General features: G+C 40.7%; 3 protein-coding genes across 5 annotated transcripts; 2 read left to right on the top strand and 1 right to left on the bottom strand.

Annotated features, from left to right (window-relative positions):
• Nucleotides 1-504: 504 nt before the first annotated feature.
• Nucleotides 505-7941, bottom strand: afg1la (AFG1 like ATPase a). 2 transcript variants are annotated; one of them, XM_020097849.2, is made up of 13 exons: nucleotides 7784-7941; nucleotides 7285-7496; nucleotides 6296-6347; nucleotides 6094-6195; nucleotides 4612-4742; nucleotides 4421-4520; nucleotides 4143-4201; nucleotides 3964-4046; nucleotides 3808-3878; nucleotides 3001-3101; nucleotides 2318-2458; nucleotides 2129-2239; nucleotides 505-1205 (listed from the first exon to the last, which is right to left on the bottom strand). In XM_020097849.2, the coding sequence occupies exons 1-13, from the start codon at nucleotides 7908-7910 to the stop codon at nucleotides 1068-1070; spliced, it is 1428 nt and encodes a 475-aa protein (XP_019953408.1). In that variant the 5' UTR covers nucleotides 7911-7941; the 3' UTR covers nucleotides 505-1067. The 2 variants fall into 2 exon arrangements, with proteins under 2 accessions (XP_019953408.1, XP_019953409.1); XM_020097850.2 differs by having other exon boundaries at nucleotides 7773-7921.
• A 1397-nt stretch (nucleotides 7942-9338) lies between these two features.
• LOC109636440 (sex comb on midleg-like protein 4) lies at nucleotides 9339-14680 on the top strand. Of its 2 annotated transcripts, none has more exons than XM_020098158.2 (8): nucleotides 9339-9534; nucleotides 10451-10687; nucleotides 11086-11215; nucleotides 11341-11541; nucleotides 11730-11891; nucleotides 11980-12204; nucleotides 12302-12450; nucleotides 12569-14680. In XM_020098158.2, the coding sequence occupies exons 1-8, from the start codon at nucleotides 9532-9534 to the stop codon at nucleotides 12692-12694; spliced, it is 1233 nt and encodes a 410-aa protein (XP_019953717.1). In that variant the 5' UTR covers nucleotides 9339-9531; the 3' UTR covers nucleotides 12695-14680. The 2 variants fall into 2 exon arrangements, with proteins under 2 accessions (XP_019953717.1, XP_019953718.1); XM_020098159.2 differs by lacking the exon at nucleotides 9339-9534 and adding an exon at nucleotides 9806-10064.
• A 1492-nt stretch (nucleotides 14681-16172) lies between these two features.
• Nucleotides 16173-21732, top strand: vsnl1b (visinin-like 1b). The gene is made up of 4 exons (XM_020098161.2): nucleotides 16173-16564; nucleotides 18275-18441; nucleotides 18624-18839; nucleotides 19804-21732. The coding sequence occupies exons 2-4, from the start codon at nucleotides 18280-18282 to the stop codon at nucleotides 19999-20001; spliced, it is 576 nt and encodes a 191-aa protein (XP_019953720.1). The 5' UTR covers nucleotides 16173-16564; nucleotides 18275-18279; the 3' UTR covers nucleotides 20002-21732.
• Nucleotides 21733-21921: the final 189 nt, after the last annotated feature.

Here is a 21921-nt window from a genome sequence, read left to right as displayed (position 1 = left end):
TTTTATACGTAAGTCTTATGTTAAATAAAAAGATAATTTATGTTTTTAGTAGAACTCAATATTTTGTTAGCGTGGAGATAAATATGAGTCACATATTAATCCAGCCCAAAGAATGATGAGATATAGTTTGCAGTGCCGCTGGGTGTTGTTTGTCATTCTTGCAGGATGTTGCAACAACGCAAACGTTCAGTTCAACAAAATCCACATTTGGACAAACTCATAAAGTCTAATTTTTGCATGTGTGGTTGAAGTTTGTGTAAAAGTGGTTTCAAGGTTCAACATTCCTGAATTGTATGATTCAAATAAGCAGAAATAACATCAGGTTCCAGGAGATAAAAGAAAAAAAAATACCCCAAACCGTTCGTCTGTACCAATAACACTTCTGTTTGCACAGAAGTACTTTGAAGTTTTTTTTCCTCACTTTCACATCCCACACGTCCCCATGTCTTTGTATTTGTAAAGCAAACAAACTAAATTCATGTAAATCGGCTACACACCCTCATCTAAACGCTCATCAGTTTCATTTATGAACACGTTTACATTGAAAAAAATGTATAATAGGTCAAATAAACACTTGTTTACATGTTTTGTTTCTTTTCATCGTGCAAATGTTTTTGTTCAGTACACGTGTGAAATTTCACAAGCACCATCCATATAAATCATCAGAAATTAACACTCTAAAATACTTTAAGACCAATCTGCTGCCACTTAGACTCGTGTAAGAGTCAAACACAACCCACAATGGAGGTTCATTTAAATGTCACTTAAAACTTCATAAAAGTCCATTTCCAAAAGTCATCCGGCCTCTTCGCTCATATTTATAAAAATAAATACAGTTGGACCAGTGTTTGATACAGAGATAAAAGCAATATGACACCCAGAGGCTCATCTAAAACAAGTGCAATGTCGCATTAAAGTGATAAAAGGCCTTAAAATATCAATAAATATCTTCGGTGCAACATTTGCACGCACACTGTTCAGCACTGGGTTTGTGTTGGAAGAGAAGGAGTAGTGTTCAGAGGAGCACAGCGTATGAAGGGTGGACTTTGTGTGACACGGTCCAAATGTTAAACCTGCGATTTTGTGCTTCTGTCCCCTTCCAGCCAATATTCTTCTGTCTGCATCTCTGTGAGTCGAGACACCGTCCTCTGGAAGGCAAATCTCTCCTCCTCTCCGCTGAAGATGGACAGACTGCTGGCCTCGTCCTGTCGAACCCAGGGAAACAAAATGACACGTTCCATAGTTCATTGAAACGCAGGAGTACTTGTTATTATGTGCACTGCTTCAGATAAAAAGGCATCAGACGAGAAGTTTTACATTAGTTACCAAAAGACAGTTAAACAGAAGAATCACACAGACATGTTCAGAGCTTAAGTCTTTTCTAAAGGGACATCAGAGTTAAGGTTTTAATCTTAACATGTTCACACAGACCTTCCTCTTACTGCTTATTGATATTTTAACATTTTTTATCTTAATGATTTCTGTTGATCTTGAAGAAACAACATTTCAGCCTCTTAAAATCCCTTTTGTGGAATTTATGTCTTTATTAGACTAAAAGAAAGAGTCAACAGGAAATGAGGGGGAAAGAGTGAGATGCAACGAAGGGGATTTTCAAGTTGGTGCTCGACATGTCAGCTCCTTCACCAACGGGGGGGGGGGGCATCCCTGAACATTTAATTATAACTGTTTTGTTTTTTTTAATGGTTGAAATGAAAAATAAACAAACTTATGTCGCAGTTCAAATGAGTTGGGAGATCCTATCAATCTGTGATTTCCATCTCTACTGAAAACAGGAAATTAATGTGCCACTGAAGAGAAATGATTTAACACTGCAGTTTCCATAGATACATAATTTGTGTTTAAAAATAAAACAGTGTTACTATGACTCAAATCTGTATCAAGAGAACGTCACAACTCATGCAAGCTCCATCGTATTTCTGTTTGTTACTCTCTACGATCTGACCCATATTTTATATATTATTAAAGTAATAAATATGTTTCAGGAGTGAACATTCTTGGCAGCAGTCTGCACTCTGATTGTTTTATAGCCTTTTAAAATGTGACAGAATGTACACACCCAAAATGAAAAACTGGTTCGGCTGGTTAAAAGAAGAAGGAGAGCTCTTACCCTTTTCAGCCCCAGATCGTCCATGAGAATGTGGCTCTCGTCGTGGCCGCGATCCCCGTCGTGCACAAAAATGTCCTCCAGAGGGTGGTCCGCAAGAATTACCACCCGCACCTGAAATCAGAGATGACTCATTGTAATAAAAACATTTTTGTGTGTGTGTGTGTGTGCGAGTGAATTAGTGCAGCGTACCTTGTGGTCATAAAGAGCGTCCACGAGTGTAATGAGCCGCCTGGCTTGAGTTTTTTTGTTGAGCGTGAGCAGAGGAATGTGACGGATAAAGATGGTGTCGAACAGCCTGGACATCTCAAGGTAATCACTGGCCCCTAAAGGCTGAAACATTTACATTCAGACACTGGACGGCACAGCAGCCAAAAAGCAGCGCTTCTGATCTGAAATCACTTTAAGTTGCTGAGCACTTTACATTTCTCTGAGTCTTTAAATCATCAGCATTTTGTTTTATAATGTCTGTTTACTAGAAACTCATCATTTTATGTCTATTCTGATTTCTTTGGATAACATTAGCTCGTCCAGAGCCATTAATGAGAGAATCACTGAAACACTTGGCAATCAAAAAAAAAAAAGTGAATGATGAATGTAAATTTGATCGAGGTCTATGTGTTTGTAAAGACACCGAATAGTTTGAGGCTGAACTTCAGCGACAATAGAATATTCTCATTTTGTTGCTTCAATGAAGCTCTGCACTGAAGCTTTGTAAGAAAAACCTGATTTCTGTGATGAAACAAATAAAACCAAGCAAAATAGTGTGAAAAAGCAACACACAACAAAAAAGACCCAAGATTCAGGATTAGAAGTCGATATTGATTCAGAGTTTTACAACATGATCAGGACTGAAAAGGTTCGGACAGACTCACTCTATCACAGAGCTCCTCAAACGTACAGTCTGCAATGGTCCCACAAGCTTTGTCCAGGCGCACTTTTCTGTTGTGAACGTTCATAACTCTTGGTCGTGTAACTGTGGGGAAATGTAACAAGATAATTATAGCAGCTGTAAGCAGCAATGCGTCGGGGACGGGCATTTTGAGGAAGTATAGCGGGAAGATGCAGGAAAGAAAAGAGGAGGAAGAAGAAAATGAGCTTTTAAAGATGTATTTTGGTTGAAAAGAGTTATTGTGTTTCAACCACAATAAACTCACAATCTTAGACTCTAAAGGCAAGTGATGTTACTTCACTGTGACTAAAGGCAGTCCGCAGGGCTGCTGACTATTACAAGTGTAATAATTAAGTTACCAAGATACAGTTTCTTTACTATATCTAGACAGTATACGGGTGTCTGTAATTTATTTTCACAGTTTGATTGCTCTATGAGAGAGAACCTGATGTTTAAAGAGGATGTATTTCCATTGAGTGCAATAGGTGACATTACGATAAATTTCAAAATATCTTTCCCATTGGATTTACCAAGACATGATTTTCGTTAAAAATGGGAATTTATTTAGTGAGAATTTATAGTATCTGTTTCCAGTAGTGTTTAAAAATCTGGCTGGATGGTTTGTGGACAGTCTGAAGATGCAGTGTTGCAAGTTTGGTGTCAAACGTACTGACGCCTTGTAATATTGAGAAATCTAATATTTGAGGCCGTACAGATAAAATGATAACTTAATAAACGTAATCATACCAGCTGTAAGATTAAGTCACATATCATAATAAAGTCCACTTACTGTCATTCTGCTTGAAAGCCAGCTCATCGAACATCTTGTCTAGAGTCGCTTCTACGTCAGGTTCACTTGAGCTACGATAAATGAGACAGAGAAGCTTTGATTACACTCAGTCCACCTTTAACTCTTAGTGATTGATTTACCAGAAGGATTTCTTACAGGAAGTAGAGTTTTCCAGCGGAGGGTCTGTTCCTTTTGCGGTAATCGATCCCAGAATCCAGCCGAAGAGTTTGGCAATATTTCTGAATGTGAGAAACAAATAATTAACAACCTGAGACAAGAGAAAAAGAGATTTCAATATGTTTTTGAGTGACAAACATTTTATTCTACATTTTTACCTGCAACACGGCAATAAAAGGCACAAAGTTGACTCTCTGCAGCCCATTTTTATACAAATCTGAGGGAAGATATAGAAAATATAATTTATTTTATTATTAACATTTGCTTTAAGTGGATTTTTGAATCTCTGAACACAAATCAAAGATATTTCAGAGTTTCTTGTCTTGATATCCAATATCATTGTGAATGTGATACATTTTAAATCATTAATAATTAACTTGTATTGGATCAAACTGTTTCGTCCTTTGCATCATGCATCGGGGCGCTTCTTCCTAACCTTCAGGAGGACGATTAGAAGTGGCCACTACAACAACTCCGTTCAGAAACAGATTCTCAAAAAGCTGCTTGAGAATCATGGCATCAGCGATATCAGTGACCTGAAACAATTTAAGACATAAATTCACTTTTAGCTGTGCACGGCGGCAGCCAGACTCACTGTGATATGTTGAAACACTGAAAGATCATTACCTGAAACTCGTCGAAGCACAAAACACAAGCCTCCTCACTGATCTCCTCAGCAACTGGAGCAATTGGGTCATAGGATTTGGCCATTTTACCTGCTTTCCTCTTTGGCATACTCTGCTTTAACCGATGGATCCCTAAGAAGGAAACAAGTGAGTAACTTATAAGTACAAATTAATTCACACAAATACATGTCGCCATGAACCTGTAAACTGTTCTGGGTGTAAATATTGGACACATGTAGTTAAATTCACTACAAGTATTCACTTCAAAAAGTATATTTGCTAAATATGTGTGATTCTAGTTATTGTTTACAACATTTAAGAAAGTGAAAAAAGTCCTGGATCCACTTGCTTAATGAAAACAACTCCAACAACTGATGGGTTCTTCACTGAATGACATGCCTCAAAGACAAATGGTTTGAGTTTCCCATTTTACATTAAATAAAAAAAGAAGCTGTGATTTCGGGGCAGCGACATCAGATGGTTTTGTGTTGACCATTTATATACTAAATGTAAGGTCACGTAAGGTAAATGGTGACGAGAATAAAGATGCTTCTCAGGCAAAAACAACCACTGGAAGGCTTGGGGCAATGTTTGTCCTTCTCATGTGAATGAGGGTGGGGACGCACAGTGAAGACCACAATGACAAGGATAAAGAAACTGATGTTTACATCCGGTTAACTCACAATGTAGGTGGTGACTGTAAGTGGGGGGGGAAATCCAGAAAGCAGATTTGACAACCGCTGGATTTAACCTTGAACTCTGAGCTCACTAACTTTGAGAAGTGTTTTCAGTTTCAGTGCAGCTGATCAGAGTTCCCCCTGAGTCAAGTGAGTGTTGTACAACAAAAAAAATCCCTCATCAATTCTACGATACTATGTGTAGCAGAGTCTCAGTTTCAATCCAGTGGAGCTGTAAGGTTAATGGATGAGAAAACACATGTATCTTTAAACGCAGAAGTGGCAGAGAAAGAGTTGAATAAAAGAGTCAGTGACATTTTATTCAACAAAGTCCATTCATCCATTGTTTGGCAGATTTAATTTTCCTTAATGGATGACGAAGCTGGAATCCTAATGTTATTTTAGATTTATTTCTAATATAGTATTTAGTATATTTATTTAATATATTTAGCTGCAAATCTAACAGAAAAACATATGTTTATTTTTTAGTTTATTTATAAACCTGATGATTTTGGAGAATTGTAGATTAAAGTGTCTGGGATAAGATTAGAGTTTATATTTGTTTAGTGAAGCCTGAGTATTTTATATTTTGTGTTAAACATGATATCAAACCCTGCACGTCTCTCTCTTATATAAAATATAAGGAGAAACATCTTTACCTCGCACTGAACAGACGAACAATTTACACCTTTTCAAACAACTCATGTATTCAAGCATTGATGCAATAAGTCTGAGCTGGCTCAACTGCCCCCTAGTGGCTGTTAGGAGGACTCTGTGAGATCACTGACTGTATGAAGTGTACTCACTTTTATGCACATCCAACATAAAGCCGTGGAAATGAACCCGCTTCTTCTTTTCAGTCTCCACATATGAATAAAACATGTCCATGACCATTGTTTTTCCTGTGCCTGAAATAAGACGAGACAATGTCAGTCAGAAACAGATGAGGACCTAAAATACAGTGTTACTAGAAATAAGAGAATTAGATTTCTATTCAACACTCCTTACCAACGTCACCAAAGATGTAGTAGCCTTTTGGAGGTTTAGGTTTTGTGAAAAACTGAAAGATAAAAAGGGAGACAGAAATAAGGAATTAAATCAGCTGCAAGAAATAAAAGAGGCCAATTCTGGTGGTAGTTAAGTTTACAAAACAGAAAATGTACAGCATAAAAAACAATACTTCAATAAATCGTTGTAAGTAAACTACAACATAAACCCAAGTTTACTTGACTTCATCACAATAGCACATACGACATGTTCTCCAAAGTCAAAGGCAGTAAAGTATGATAATAAATAAGTTATTTCAACTAACATACAAGAGTAGTTTATTTAAAAAACCACATATGTTACCTGAACCATCTACAGGGAGGATAAGCCTGCGTTTACACACAATGCAGACACAGTGGTGGGTGAAACGATATGAAACCTATCATGAATATTTAATAAGACAAACAGTACAGAAACATTTATGCTGGATATTTAAACTGTAGCCAGATACTGTTATCCTTCCACATGGGGGGAGGAGTTTCTCTTTTTCTTTCCACTTTGCTGTGTTACTTGTGAATGCACTTTTTGGACTGCTGAAAACAATCTTGTACTCTGTGTCATCACAACATGTTTCTGAAAAAACTTGACACGAACAACATTCCACATTTTTAAATGAGATATATAGAGAAAAGCTGCTGTTTGCAAACAGTAACATCTGACAGAGGGTTAGGTTACAAGCTGAAGTTGTAAGTCTGAATTTTTCTCCATGCATTTTGTTGCATGATTGGCTTGTTTTTAACGTGTCATTTAGCTAAAGGAGTTGTATTAACTTCTTTTTGCAGCAATAATCTACACGACTGCACAATATTCAGGTATCATTTACCCAAAGTTCAGAGTTTAACAGCAGGATTCTCCCAGATCAATCATTTCTCCATCAACGTAAACATGTGGTGAATGTTTCCAGGTTTATTAACGACAGCATGAAATCATCGGTCACTACCAGTCACTACCTTGGAGAAGATGGATGTGGGAGTGTTGCTGTATCCTCGCAGGGTTTTGTGCAGCTCGTCCAGTCTCTGCAGCACCGCTCTCTGGTGCTCGTCCTCCCGCAGCGTCCCGTCTCTGATCAGCCCGCTGTAGTGATCCATAGGTCCGCAGAAGCCCCCGGTGGCGCCCGCACCGACCTCCTCCTCCACCTCCTGCCGGGCTTTGACGGAGTAACCTTAGAAATGAACACAACACGGACTGAAGCGGAAGTTCAGCTCGTTTTGTTTACAGCAGGAAAACGAGTGTTATAGATGAGGTCGGTGACGGTGAAGTGTGACAGCTGCTGGGACAGAATAAACCCACAGAGCAGATGAATCTAAGTTCATAAAACATGTTGAATAACCACAACAACAGCGGGTCTGCTGCGGGAGAATGTCAACCAGCTCGCTGGGTGAACGTTCACACAGTTTACACATGTTTTCACCTCCACCGTCACGGGGACTCAACTCACAGCGGCCTCACCTCGTCCGCAGATCCGCGTCAAACATGTCAGCGGCCTCCCGGAGAAATATCGCTCCGTCAACAGACGCCTGAAGCCCAGGAGGGCTGAGGGTGACATCCCCACACACAGCGGTGCGAGGGCCGCCATCTTCTTTCAAATGACGTCACGCAACTTTATTAGCAAGGACATAACACACACGCAAAACAAACGTCAGCCGGCAGGGGGCGACACATCGGTCAATTCTGTAATAACAATAATAATAATGATAATAATAATAATAATAATATTTTTGTCCACGTGTAAATCTATTGTAGATAAGGGTGGGGCTGTTTACCTTTTGAGGGCAGAGTGATTAAAAAACAACAACATGACAAAATGCTGCCTGTCTCTTTTTTTATAATATTGTAAAATTATATATATATATTATATATATATATATATATAATATATATAATATACAGAATGAAGACTTTCTTTATGCAAGTACATGTGAGAAATTCAAAGTCAGTGATACGTATGTCCAGGCTAAAATGTGTCATGGTATACATATATATATATATTATTGGCTAATGTGCAATTCATTTCACCGTACTGTGTTCACATTGTGTATATTCTGTTTACACTGTATATATTAGTTTTTACTGCCTTTATATATATACTTTTTCTTACTTATATCTCCTTATAAATATTTCATGCTACTTATTGATACTATACTGGTGTTTATGCCTGACTGCCCTCCTGCTGCTGCAACATCGCAAATCTCCCCTCTGTGGGACTAAGAAAGGATTATCCTATCTTATCTTCATCATATATACAGTATATATGTATAAAATAAATACATTTTACAATATCACAAAAAGAGAAAGGCAGCATATTATCATGTTTGAGAGGCTGGAATAAAAATAATTTTTTTGACAAGATTTCCATTTAAAAATATTTGCATTTCAGATTGATGTTTTGTAAAAAAAAAATTTAAAAAATGTTAGTCGATGAACTACAGAGCAAGTGTAATCATTTTGCAAAACTACAATTAACTGGGACTACTGATTATTGTTTATAAGAAATTATATTTATATCTATGTTTCTTTAATTAACTGATAAATCTAGTCAATGCCTGTTACAGTTCACCACTGCTCGGGATTTTCATGTTTTGTTTATTTGACCTACAGCCAAAACCTCAAATACATTCAGTTTACCATGTATGACAAAGAAAGCACAAACCGCTTACATTTGAGAAGCTGGAACGAGTAAATATTTGGCATTTTGACTCAGGAAATGACTGAAAATAATCTTTTGATTTTCAGAAGATTAGTATGAAAGCCACAAAAATGTGAGTATGAATGTTTAAAGTAACGCTGAAGCACACCATTGGAAACCCACAACAGAAAAATAACATTTTCATACTTTCCTATGAATTTTCTCATTATGACTCCGTCCTCAGTCTAATTATATCTCCACAGCACTGAGCCGGAGTTGCAGACAAAACATGGCAGACAACAGTCAGGGTGTTCCAGGGCTTACAGGCTTGTTGCCATGACAACAGAGGAGCCCTTCTCTCTCCCTCCTCTCTCTCTAATGCACACAGACACACACACTGTCACTCGCTCTCTGTCTGTTTCTGCTACACACACACACACACACACATATATACACTGTATTACAGTGGAATCCGCCTTGCTTTGAGATCCAAGTTCTGCTATTGGGAGCAGGAAAAATATAGGAAATCTAGCACGGAGCAGAGGGATCCACATCTCCACATCTGTTTTGGATGGTGAGTGCCTGGTGACTGGTTATTGTTTGTTTACACACTGGATCCTTTGCCAAATCTGCTTTAAGCAGGATCCTTTTTAAGTGGCATATTCATAAATTGCAGTTCCTTCCTTCTGGTTAGCTCTGCTGCTGCTGCTGCTGCTGCTGCTGCATGAAAGATGTGCCACATGTTTCCTTTCTCGGAGCTGCTCCTTCTTATTTTTTAAAGATTAGGGTGGAAGCTGTCATCATAATGGTAATTCATAGCTGGGTAGCCATGGTGAAGTCAATTTCCCCCTCCCTCTGCCACTGCTGAATGCATTAGTCTAATGAGATGTCTGCAGCCTGTGTGCCGAGCAGCAGCAGCAGCAGAGGCAGAGGAGGCAGCAGCCGTGTGTTAACCAACGGGGGAAGAGGAAAACGCCACATACAGAAAGACAAAGATGGCTTTCCCTGCATTGTGAGGGATTTAGCTTTATAGTCACTTTCTAGGCTCCTGGGATTTAAGACTAAAGGGCTTGGCTCTTGGACTTTCACAATAGAAGATAGCAGGTAATAGACACCCCCTCCCTCTCTCTCTCTCTCGCTCTCTCTCTCTCTGTCTCTCTCTCTCTCTCTCAGGGTTATTGGTGTGTTATCAGTGCAGGATGGAGGTGCTGTTTCCTCCACAGCTCTTGCATGGTTGCCCTTTTGTGTTGTTCGATTATTACCACAGTGCTCTGCTAAATTCTGCTCTCCTCACTGCATCAGTCCTCTGCAGTCTCTTAGTGTTGCTGTTGTGCAGCTTTACACCAAAGCTACTTCCTCTGTGTCTGCTCTGAATTGATGCTGCTCTCTGATATGCAGCCCCTGAGGAGGAGTATTGATGTTTAAGTAAAGTGCATGTTTCTGTGTGTTTTCTTTTGCCTTTGCTCAACGGTTGTTTCCTTTGTCTCCAGCTCCAAATGAGTGTACCTGCAGCAACGGCACAGAAATCAGACGGCAACAACAGTGAAATGCAATCAGCTGCAGTGGCTCCCTCTTTCCTCCCCAGCCAGTCGGGGAAGATACCGGGCAGGAAGAGAGGGAGACCCCCACTCCGCAATGTCGCCAAGATGGATTTTCCCAACCGTTACCCAGAATCGCTGCCTCCGCTCAAAGTGCCAAAGAAGAGGGGGAGAAAGCCGGGCTTCAAGGTCAGCCAGATTAGGGTGAAACAGGGGGGGTGAGATGTGGTGTTGTGGATGCAGCATGTTAAAAAATGCATGTGTACACAGAGAGATACAGACACAGGCTCCATGCCCTTCAGATTTTGTTGGACCCTGGTGTAACAGAAAGACCCTGAAACATCTATGAGGCTTTGTTCTGCTGCAGTCAAATATTATAGAAACATTTTATGTCTGAAAGGAGCCGGTCATAAATACAAATATATGTTTTATATTCATAAATACATACAAACCTCATCATCTGCAGAACAACTCCACACAGATTTCGTATCCAGATTGTTTAACCATCCCCCCTTACATCATTTAGTGTGTGTAAATAAATGATATGCCCGAAATAAACACAGGAAAAACATGTACTTTTTCTGCAGCTCAAACCCAGGATGGTGATGACACCGTTGGCTATTTCTCCACCCAGTAGCACCCCAGAGCCAGATATGAGCTCCATCCCTCAGGATGCAGCCACCATCCCTCACTCTGCCACGCCCCAGGTGCTCACAGGTAGGAAACAATCTAATGGCCTTGTAGGATCCAGTCTGGGGTTGTTTAAGGACAAACTGTGATGAGACACAAAAGATACTTTCTCCTTATTTCCATATCTCCATCTGTGTTTTCCCCCATACTAGTGTGTATCTACATCAACAAGCAGGCCAACACGGGCCCCAACCTGGACAGGAAGAAGATCCAGCAGCTCCCCGATCACTTTGGTCCCGACAGGCCCTCGGTGGTTCTGCAGCAGGCCGTCCAGGGCTGCATCGACAGCGCCTTCCAGCAGAAAACAGTGTTCACTCTCCTCACACAAGGCTACGGGGGAGAAAAAATATCAGGTGTTGTACAAAGACCCCCCTCAGGTGTTGTTTTCTGTTTGTTCAATACCCTTCAATACATTTCTTACCATTTTACCTGAGGTGGTAGTGAGAAATATTTATCTTTAGACCATATTGACCTAATTTGTGGGAAATTGTGTCCAGACTGTGCTGTTGTTTCAAGTGCTCTCCCTGTTTTGCTCTTGCAGCCACGTTTGACGGGAAGCAGCACCTTCTGAGCCTCCCTGTGGTGAACAGTATTGACTATGTGCTTCGTTTTCTGAAGAAACTCTGTCGCAGCTTGCACTGTGAGAACCTCTTCAGTGATCAGCCCATTACCCAGCACAGTGGCCGCTCCTACCAGTCAGATGGTACTTGTACATTTTGACCTCAGCAGAAGCAACTGTGTCAATATAAACAAATGCTTTAAGCTAATTTCGACTCTAATCTTGTCTTTAGCTGAGACATCCATGGCCGATGACTACCACTTAGACCAGTCAGACGGCAAACGCTACTCCTTGGACCCTGGCGATTCTGCTTTCAGCTCCATAAGCTCATCCTACTCGCCAAAGTCCTCCTACGGGTTCCGTTCATCACAGCAGTTCTCCAACGGCTCAGCCTCCATGAGCATGTGCAGGCAGTCGTCAACCAGCCCAAGCACGTTCCCAGAGAGCAACAGGACAGGTGAGGAGTCGTGGGGGGGAAAAAAACAAGATTGTGCCGGGGTTCATTCCCCAAACGTACAAAAGGTAAAACTGCTTTCTCTGCTTTGTTCTTCCAGGAGGATATAATGCATCTTCAGAGTCCCAGGAGTCCAAAGCTCCGCCCAATAAGGATCCAACCACCTGGTCTGTGGAAGATGTTGTCTGGTTCATCAGAGACGCAGACCCACAGGCTCTTGGCCCTCATGCGGACGTCTTTAGAAAACATGTAAGTCCGCTGTGTTCTCAACAAGCTGACATGTCAGACTGCTGCTTCATAGCCAGACTGAACATCCAGCAGAAATCCCCTTGGCTGTTCAACTATTTCTCACTTCTTTTTCTCTCAGGAGATTGATGGAAACGCGTTGTTACTCCTAAAGAGCGACATGATCATGAAGTACCTCGGACTGAAGCTGGGGCCGGCCTTGAAGCTTTGCTACCACATCGACAAACTAAAGCAGACGAAGTTCTGAAATCTCCTTCCCTCTTGAATCCAAGTTGTTTGAGTTTGAGTATAGGGTCACGTCTGGGGTCTCATGTCCCCAAGCGGAAGGTATGTCACTTTCTTCAGGGTCCCAGGAGTGGGTGTCACTTCCTTTTCTACCCAAAAAATATTTAAAAAAAAATTTGCTTCTACTTTTTATTTATCTCCTTTTCGTAAAGAAGAAACGGTAATGTAATTTTTGAATTGATAAGGCAATAGCGAAGAAATCCAAGAAAGCCACTCAAAGAATTAAATGTCCAAGGGAAAAAATAGGCTCCAACTTAATGCTTCATGGTGATATTATAGGGCTAATGTAAATCTTCTCCAACATCACCTGCAGTTTATGCGATGTCAACAATGCTGTATTTTTTGATATTCTTATTTTTCACAGCTAACACACTATACGCACTTTAACTTTAACACTTCTTAAAGCTGCAATTACAGAGTTTTTGGCCACTTGGGGGCAGTGGAACTTGCTATCAAACAGTTAACAGCCGTTATGGACTTACATTATTTGGTCTCATTTGGTGCTTCACTTGACGAATGTATTTTTGGTCCATATTGGAAATTGTTTGTTATTTAGCTTTCAGCAGCTATGGTCTTAACTGTCTAAGTACTGTTTGGTCCTGTGTGCATCGGGTTTTTAAACATTTTCACTGAAAACAGACGTCTACTGAGGCTTAAAACAACACTAAGCGAACAGGGATGGGAGTGGAAACTCACTGTAAAACCCAAATAGCCAAAGCTACGCTAAGACGAGCCGCAGATTCAGGTGACAATTCTTTGTTTCCTCAATTTGAGCATCGTGCTGTCACATTTTTACACTTTGTTATGATAAAATAAATGTTAGCCATTCTTAGCAAACTCTGTGAATGTTTTAAATCTGATTAAATAAAAGGAGAAAGTGACGTCCTTTAGTTCTGGGGACCCTGAAGGAAGTGGCGACCCTACTCTGAGCTGAGAGCTACAGTCAGACTCTTTTAGTACAGATTTCGTTTTTAAGATTCCCATTTAAAATTACTTACGCTACTTTTGTCGGTGACTTTGAATTAAAAACCTTCAGATTATGGAATACATCCACAGGAAACATGTTATATAGATTCCTTATCTGACCAGAAATGTATAACAGAAAACATTTTTTACCTTAAGACGACTTTCAATTGTCAGATTTCACCACAGGATCTTGTTTACTCGTGTTTATCAAGATGAAAACATATCTATGACTCCACTGAAAATGGTGCATTACATTTTACATTGCTTTTTGATTGAGAGATTTAGAAAATCATTTTGATACTATTTTTTCACATTTCTGTGTAACAAAAAAATACTTTCCCTGTGGATGGGTCCTTCTTTCAATTATAATTTTAACATGTAAAAGACTGTATAACCTAAACAAAATATAGAAAGAAAGTAGCTCTCTTGTTCGTATACACAAAGTAAAATGAGAGCATGTGAACGTGATATATTTATGTTTCAATATGCAAGATTGTTACATGCCAATTATCTCTCCTCATGTATACTCATTAGAACATTTTTTATTTTTATGGGTTTATAAGTTTTTATCAAGCATCAGTGTTGATACCGAAGTCGTCAGAACACGCAAATCACATAAATGTGACACTAAGAAAACCTAAATGGCGATGTAAATGGGTATATAATATAATATTGCTTTTGTATACCACTTTCGGTGTACAGTATGCATCCTTTTTAATCAATTAACCTTTGTAAGTGAATGCTGCTGTAAAGAAATTACATGTAAGCCATGCCTAGTGAGAACAAGCTGAGGTGTTTTATTTTGAAAATCACTATGAGTAAGAGTTTTAGATAAAAGCTGAGTGGATCAGTCCTCTACGCTGGTGCTAAAAGTTATCTACGTATTTAAGTGTTTGCTTTTGTGTCTGTGAGATGTAAAGGATATCCTGTGTGTATACTGTTACTGTATGTGAGTATTAAATTAAGAAATCAAGTAATCAGAGCTTATGAGTGAGTCAGGCTTTTTATTTCTGTGTTTCTGAATCGCAAAACTATGATGGTCACTCATTTTAAAACTAAAGAAGCCAGAATTTATCCAGATTTGAGTTGGGGTACTCACAGCAGAGAATTATTTTGGCTGGGAACCTTAACCGTGCTTCAAAATGTGATTTAGCAAAGGTGACCTATATCTGTGGCTCCTAAGATGGTGTGCAGGGACCTCCAGGGGTCCTAAATATGAAACTACCGACAGACTAGAAAAAGCCAGTCTGGCTCAGCGAAGGGTAATAAAATCCATTTACCTGACCTCTAAAGTTAACTATAATTTATAATTCTATAATTTAAACAATATATCTCACATTTTTATTTTTTCAAACACTGAAAATGTATCAATCTTCTCATTTAACTCAGCAAGAAAACAACCAAGGATGTTCCCAAAAATGACACAACATCCCTTTATAACCACATTTTGATTGTTACATCTTACACAAAGATCAATTCCCCTGTGTGGGATTCAGTGAGATTGAGGTAATTTGATGAAATACAACAAAAAGAAATCCTATTATCCTGTTATCCATGAACACTTGGTGTATGTGTATGGCCTGATTCCACTATCTGACTTCTTAGGCCAAGAGTTAACAAACAAATAATAATAAATGATTCAGCATCATCCAACCTGACTTTTCCCATTCTGGTGTGGAAAGGGTTTTGACACAACACTAAAAGAGCATGAAATTCATTCATGACCTTGGAGACACATGAAGAAGACTGTGGATTTGGTTGAAAGCTCCAGGAATAGCTACATTCATATAGATCTTTATGGAAATGGCCTAAATGTCCTGTGATATCCTCCTCTGGAGCCACGTTCGTGTGAGGATCACAGTGGACATTAAGGCTAAAAAATGGTGTAAATGATCGAATTTGTCGGATTTGAATGTGGAGGCTTACGGACGACACCACAGGAGCAGTGTGGAGGCATTTTATATTTTTTCTTTTGTTTATTTACATTAGAAGAATTGGTCACCATTTACTTCATCACTTCACCCCTGAAACTCCAAATGTGTTTTGTGGACTCGAACACTTCACCCACCACTCCATCGGCACCGTTTTTTTAAGTAAACTAGCGTTTTAACTCTGTAGATCTTCTAGCTGGAGAAATCAAACCAACATATAATTGTACAATAAACTGGATAAAATGAAATGTATGGTGTCAGAGGGTGTGGCTGAGGTGACTTGGCTTCATGGCTCCTGGCTCAGTGAACCTGAGGCTTTCAGGGGCCCTGGTTTGTTTTCCACCCTCGAAAAATCCCATTATGCTTTTTAAACCCATAATGGAAATGCAATAATCCACCCCTCAAGTGCATGGATTATAAATTCCTGAGTCGTCAGTGTCCCAAAAATCGCTCCATCTTGCGCACTGATTTTGTTTCCAACCCCCTCACCTCCCCCCAAAAACCAAAAAAAAAAAAACGAGTTTAATGTCCTGATGATGAAACGTGAGGCTGCTCGTCCTCATCTCCATGAAGGCTCCGGTCATAAAGTGACAGGATCCAGCTCCATCGAGCCCAAACGGAGCAGCAGAGCATCAGTGAACTTACGATCAGACTGTGATGCGCACGGGTGACGCCGCGCTCCTGCAGTCGCGTAACCAAAAGACTGGCGTGGGATCGGTCCCTGCTGCGCCTCATCTGGAATAACGTCGGGAAAATCCAGAAAATTCAATAGCAGGTGTCTGGTTTTTTTTAAAGGAGGACACGAGCAGTGTTGAGAATAATCCCCCTTTTGGGCGAACGTCTCCATCGGAAGGGGGGTTTTCTGTACTTTGCAGAAGCCAGAGCAGATTTATTCCGATAGAGAAGCACCAGATATAGGCTGTGAAAAAAAAAAGGTAAGAAGTGACTGTGCCTGCAGATGTGTTGGATCTTCAGATTACAGATGCTGCAATCGGTGGATGGTTTTTATTAATATTGGTCATTGGTTATTTGTCATGTTTTTTTTCTTTGCGTTTTTGGAATGAATGCGATCGAGCGGACGAGGGGCTGGCACACTGGCACCTGCGCATCCCTTAAAATAAAGCCTCTGCCTGGAAACAGCCAGAAAAACAAAAAAACAGAAAACGACGGTGGATGATTTGACAGAGGAACAAAATGTCGTGTGGGTTTACGTAATTAATTGGCTTTCATGGAGACGTAATGTGTCTGCAGATATTTTTTTTGGGGGGGGGGGGGTATGCTGGTTTTGTGCGGTGGATGAGATTTGGGCATGTTTCTCTCTGCGCACGGAGCCATTAGAAGCAGGATGGAGGGATGTGATGTGAAAACACTCTCACTGCGTCGTTTCCATCGGAATGCAGCAGCAGCAGCAGCGTCTCTCTCTCCCTCTCTCACATTTAGCTTCAGTAGCATTAACTCAGATGTCATTGCCCACAGTGTGGAAATAAAAGCAGCATCTGCCGGCCCCCACGTCCGGGCACGACGAGTCCTCCGTGCCCGTGGCCTGTGCGAGATGTGGCGAACGTCTCCCACCTCATTCGAGCCGTTTTCTGAAGCGCAGCGCTCCGTGAAACTATTTCCCCCCTTTCCCTGCGAAATAACGCTCGTTCTCAAGGTCATCCACCGGAGCTTGAGTCTCAGTGATTAACACCCCCCCCCCCCCCCCCCCGATCTTTGCCTGTAACTCACCGCACATGCACGTCAGGGTTGTGTGTGTGACTCGTTAAAAGGCTGCAGTGATTGTAGCTGCAGCACATTTCTGCTGTTTGTTGTGGAAGGCCTGAGCCAATGCAGTCCAGTCTGCTGCTGCTGCTGCTGCTGCTGCTGCAGAGACCTGGACCATATGCTGGTCTCCAGAACATTTTCACACTGTGTTCCAATATGCAAAGAATATGCTGCGGTCTCATTTGTTAAAATATGTATTGAGCATTGGCGCATTCTTGGCCATTTTATGTAATTTCTGCTACATCACTGGTCAATAATTCATGACTCCGGGGCTCCTGACAGGCTGCTCTGGTGCGGCTGTTCCAAGTTGTAATGATTGCTACTGAGGGCCTTCGTTGTGGATAAGAAACTAATCCGGACAGCTTGTTCCGTGGATTCCCCACACCTGGCTTAGACACTATATTACATACTCATTTATAAGCTATATTCCCCTCTGATCCAGATTACAGAAGGGCCTCTGCGTGCTCCTGCATGCTGCCCATATACTGAGGTCTGTGGAGTTACTGCAGCACTGCTGCTGACACAACCAAGCACAGGCTTTGTTGTCGCTGTCAGGTTGTAGGACAGTGTTTTCAATGGAAACTTGATAGCGGCGATCGAACATTTGATGAACTGGTTCTGCTCTGACAGTGGTGATCCAGGTCAGGGCTACACGAGCCACAGTCTGGCACAAACAGGCCGAGGGGACAGAAATAGAACAGGAGCACCAGGGAGAGAACCCCCCCTTAACAGCTACTAAAAAAGCTAAACACATTTACTCGCTCTACACTAACTCATGTGGATGTTAAAAGGAGTTTTTTCTGTGCCGTGCTATAGAGATTTTCATACCGCTGTCGCTCGAGCATAGATAAATGCATTATTCACGTGTGCTTGCACCACAGGAACCATGGGAAAGCAGAACAGCAAGCTGACTCCGGAGGTGATGGAGGATCTGGTGAAGAACACGGAGTTTAATGAACATGAGCTGAAGCAGTGGTACAAAGGGTTCCTGAAAGACTGCCCCACAGGCAGGCTGAATCTGGAGGAGTTCCAGCAGCTTTATGTCAAGGTCTGCACGAACCACGTCCTTTCTGTTTTTAATGATCTGCTCCTTTTACATCTGTCACAGTTCTATTTTAGAACATTTACTCATGCCATGGCCACTTTCCAATAATATGCTATTACCGCTGCCACTGCAGCCTTTTTAAAACCCTGGGTGAATAATTAAACACTTCTCTCCCACACTTCCAGTTCTTCCCTTATGGCGATGCATCAAAATTTGCGGAACACGCCTTCAGAACCTTTGACAAAAACGGAGACGGGACCATTGATTTCCGAGAGTTCATCTGCGCCCTGTCCATCACATCCCGTGGCAGCTTTGAGCAGAAACTCAACTGGGCCTTCAACATGTACGACCTGGACGGGGACGGCAAAATCACCAGAGTGGAAATGCTGGAGATAATCGAGGTAAGGGATTATGGAGTCATTAGGCACTCGTTCATTAGGGGACTGGCTCTTTCTTTTTTTTTTTCCAGCACACCTGCCATGCTTCGAGTACAGACGCACTTTCATAAAGACAGAACTGCAGTTGTATTGAATTACATCATTCCATTTCTGGAAACACATCAGTGTAGTAAATCTGATCTGCCTCAGCGATAGTGGAGAATATTGGCAGTTCCTGTTGTGATAAAGATGCAACATGCTTTATTCTCAAGCATCTGTATCAACCTGTTATTTTGTCAGATATACCCCCACAGTCCAACTCAAGTACAATCTGTCATATTGCAGTCTGCTCTTATGAATGGACTATAAACTGGGTGCTATTGAACACGTTGATACAAAGGAGGTGATCATACAATTGAATCACAACTATTGAGGTTGCTTTGGTCAAGTTCACATCCACATTACTACCACTTTGGCAAAAGCTGGACATTTGAAGCATTCTTAACCTTCTGGAACTTTACTTGTAGAAAACAGTTTGAACAATTTCTGTTATTTTAGGTAGGCCAGTTCTTATCACTCTGATGTTTGTTCATGTTTCTGATAAATAGGGTTTTTAGTTATTTGATGCTATGAAAGTTATACGTCATAATTGAATGTGTATCACAAGAACTCGATATAACGGCTCCTTTTCACAATCCCTGCTGCACAGACTCTGGCTTCAGATGATGTAAAAGTGTAAGATGGCAGCGAACGTACCCAGGATATTTAAGCTCAATTTGTCTCCTTATTATTGAATTCTATTTTAAAATGTTGGTTATTAAGTCAAGTGTAATTTAATTGATAAGTTTACTCTTCCACACAACTCTCAGCAACTTGGCATGCGTACCCCCTGGAGAATCAGGATCACTGATCCTCACGACTACATGTAGGCCCTCACTGGATTACGTAATAAACCATTAGCTAATTTCTCACTGCATCTCACCCACAGGCCATCTACAAAATGGTGGGCACTGTGATCATGATGAAGATGAACGAGGACGGTTTGACACCACAGCAGAGGGTGGACAAGATCTTCAGCAAAATGGATAAGAACAACGACGACCAGATCTCGTTGGAGGAGTTCAAAGAGGCGGCGAAGAGCGACCCGTCCATTGTGCTCCTGTTGCAGTGTGACATGCAGAAGTGAGCCCCCCCCTGCTCGCTCCTCTCCCTGTCTGTAATCCACACACTCTGGACAGCAGCACATGTTTTAATGTCTCATTAGGTTCTCTGCCATTTCCACAGGAAAAAAAAAAACAATGCTTGGACTATTTTTCAATGGACTCGCTTCTTGTGGTTGTATGCATGAGAATGTTAAATGCTGAATAATTTTGAATATAGCTATAAGATATCATACATTTCTAATTCAAAACATGCCAATGTGATTTGTGCACAGTAACCCTACACATCCTCATCCATCCCTAGCTTGTATATCAGTGGAGCACTGCATTAAATTCTGTCCCTGCAGTATTTAGGATCCCCAGTGTTCACTGCTGCGACTACTGTACGCTTTACATAATAGTATCAAAACAATAATTCCTATGATAATTGTAACTGTCTCTGCTATCCAGACTTGTTGAGCTCTTGGAGAATAGAAAGGCTCCTGTCTGTTCCAGATGTTTTCACACAACGGAACCGAGAAGAAAAGGTTCTTTGCATGCATATATTATGTGTCAAAAAATATAATCTCTTACCTTTTGCATCTTTAGGTGGTTATAAAAGAGAAACCCTCCGAAATTCATTTAGTATTGTTGCATGGGATGTACAGTATGTGACTCATCACACCATTAGTTCACCTCCAGCTATGAGGGAGCATGCTTCCCTCTATTTGATACACGTGAATGTGTGACACTTATTGAACAGTATTTAGGTTGCAGTTTTTGGCTAATTTTGCCAAGGAAGAGCATTCACATCACCATTCTATTATATGTTTTGCTTCAGTGATTTGTGGGATGAGTAGAAATATATTCATGGAGCATCACTCCCTTTTGATTTTATTGTACTGCTGCCACTTAATCTGGAGGAGATGCCAAAATGATTGCTGTCATTGGGCACAGTCCTCGTGCATTATTCATAATGATCTCAAATTGGCTTCTTTTTCAGGCTGCTTATTCGATTGAGGCTTAAATGAAATTTACTCAGTACATATCAACATGTTTACAGAAATGATGAGCACTGCAAAATGAGCGCAGTCTCGGCTTTTGACCTTGATGCTGGGAGCTCGCTCTCTGGGCTGGGGACCTTATGAGAGGGGCTCCACTTCCAATGCAGCAAAAGGGGAGGACAAAAAAGCCTTGTATATGTTTACTTGACATACTGCATTCCTAAAACTTTTTTGTAAAGAGAAACTTTTTATTGAGAAGTTCAATCTTCTAATTTATTCCATTTGCAGCAATCATTAAAGATGCGGGACCCTCAAGGGCGGTGCTTGATAAAGCTTTTGAAAGAGCGTTTCAGTGAGTGACAGCAACTGGTTGGAGACGCACATGAAAGTTATTGCAGAAATTCTCTTCCAGGAGTTTTGCTTCCCTATTTCTAGGCTATGCAAGCACGGACTGAGAGTCTGCTTGTAGTCCACCTTCAGCAGTGGAGGTTGCAGAAGCTTTTCACTGTCCTGTCTGTAACATAACAGAATCGGACCATCACATTGTTAATGTCTATTTGATTTACACATTTCAGTCCAGTCACCACAGCAGATTCTTTGTTTGAGTAAATATTTATATCAAATATGAAAAATCATCATACAAGTGACTGTATTCTTTTTTACATGTGGCATGTGTTGCACCCGAACCTAATTCTGTAGTGATTAAAATGAATAAACCACCAACAGGCTTTTTCAAAAGACACGGTCTGACAGGTGCAGCTACTGAAGACCAGACTTTTGACTTTGACACCGTGTTGAAGATATGATACTGTTGATGGATGGATGAATGAACAAATGAACAAATGAATGAGTGAATGATGCTTGTAATGCACAAAATACTTCTAAGATTCCTGCTCTACATTTATTTTATTGGTTAAATTTTTTCACAGAAATGACACCTAACAGCTGCCGGATTAGAAACAA

Source organism: Paralichthys olivaceus, chromosome 12, assembly GCF_024713975.1.
Source record: "Paralichthys olivaceus isolate ysfri-2021 chromosome 12, ASM2471397v2, whole genome shotgun sequence".
Classification (NCBI taxonomy): Eukaryota; Metazoa; Chordata; class Actinopteri; order Pleuronectiformes; family Paralichthyidae; genus Paralichthys; species Paralichthys olivaceus.
This window is presented reverse-complemented; position numbering and strand designations above follow the sequence as displayed.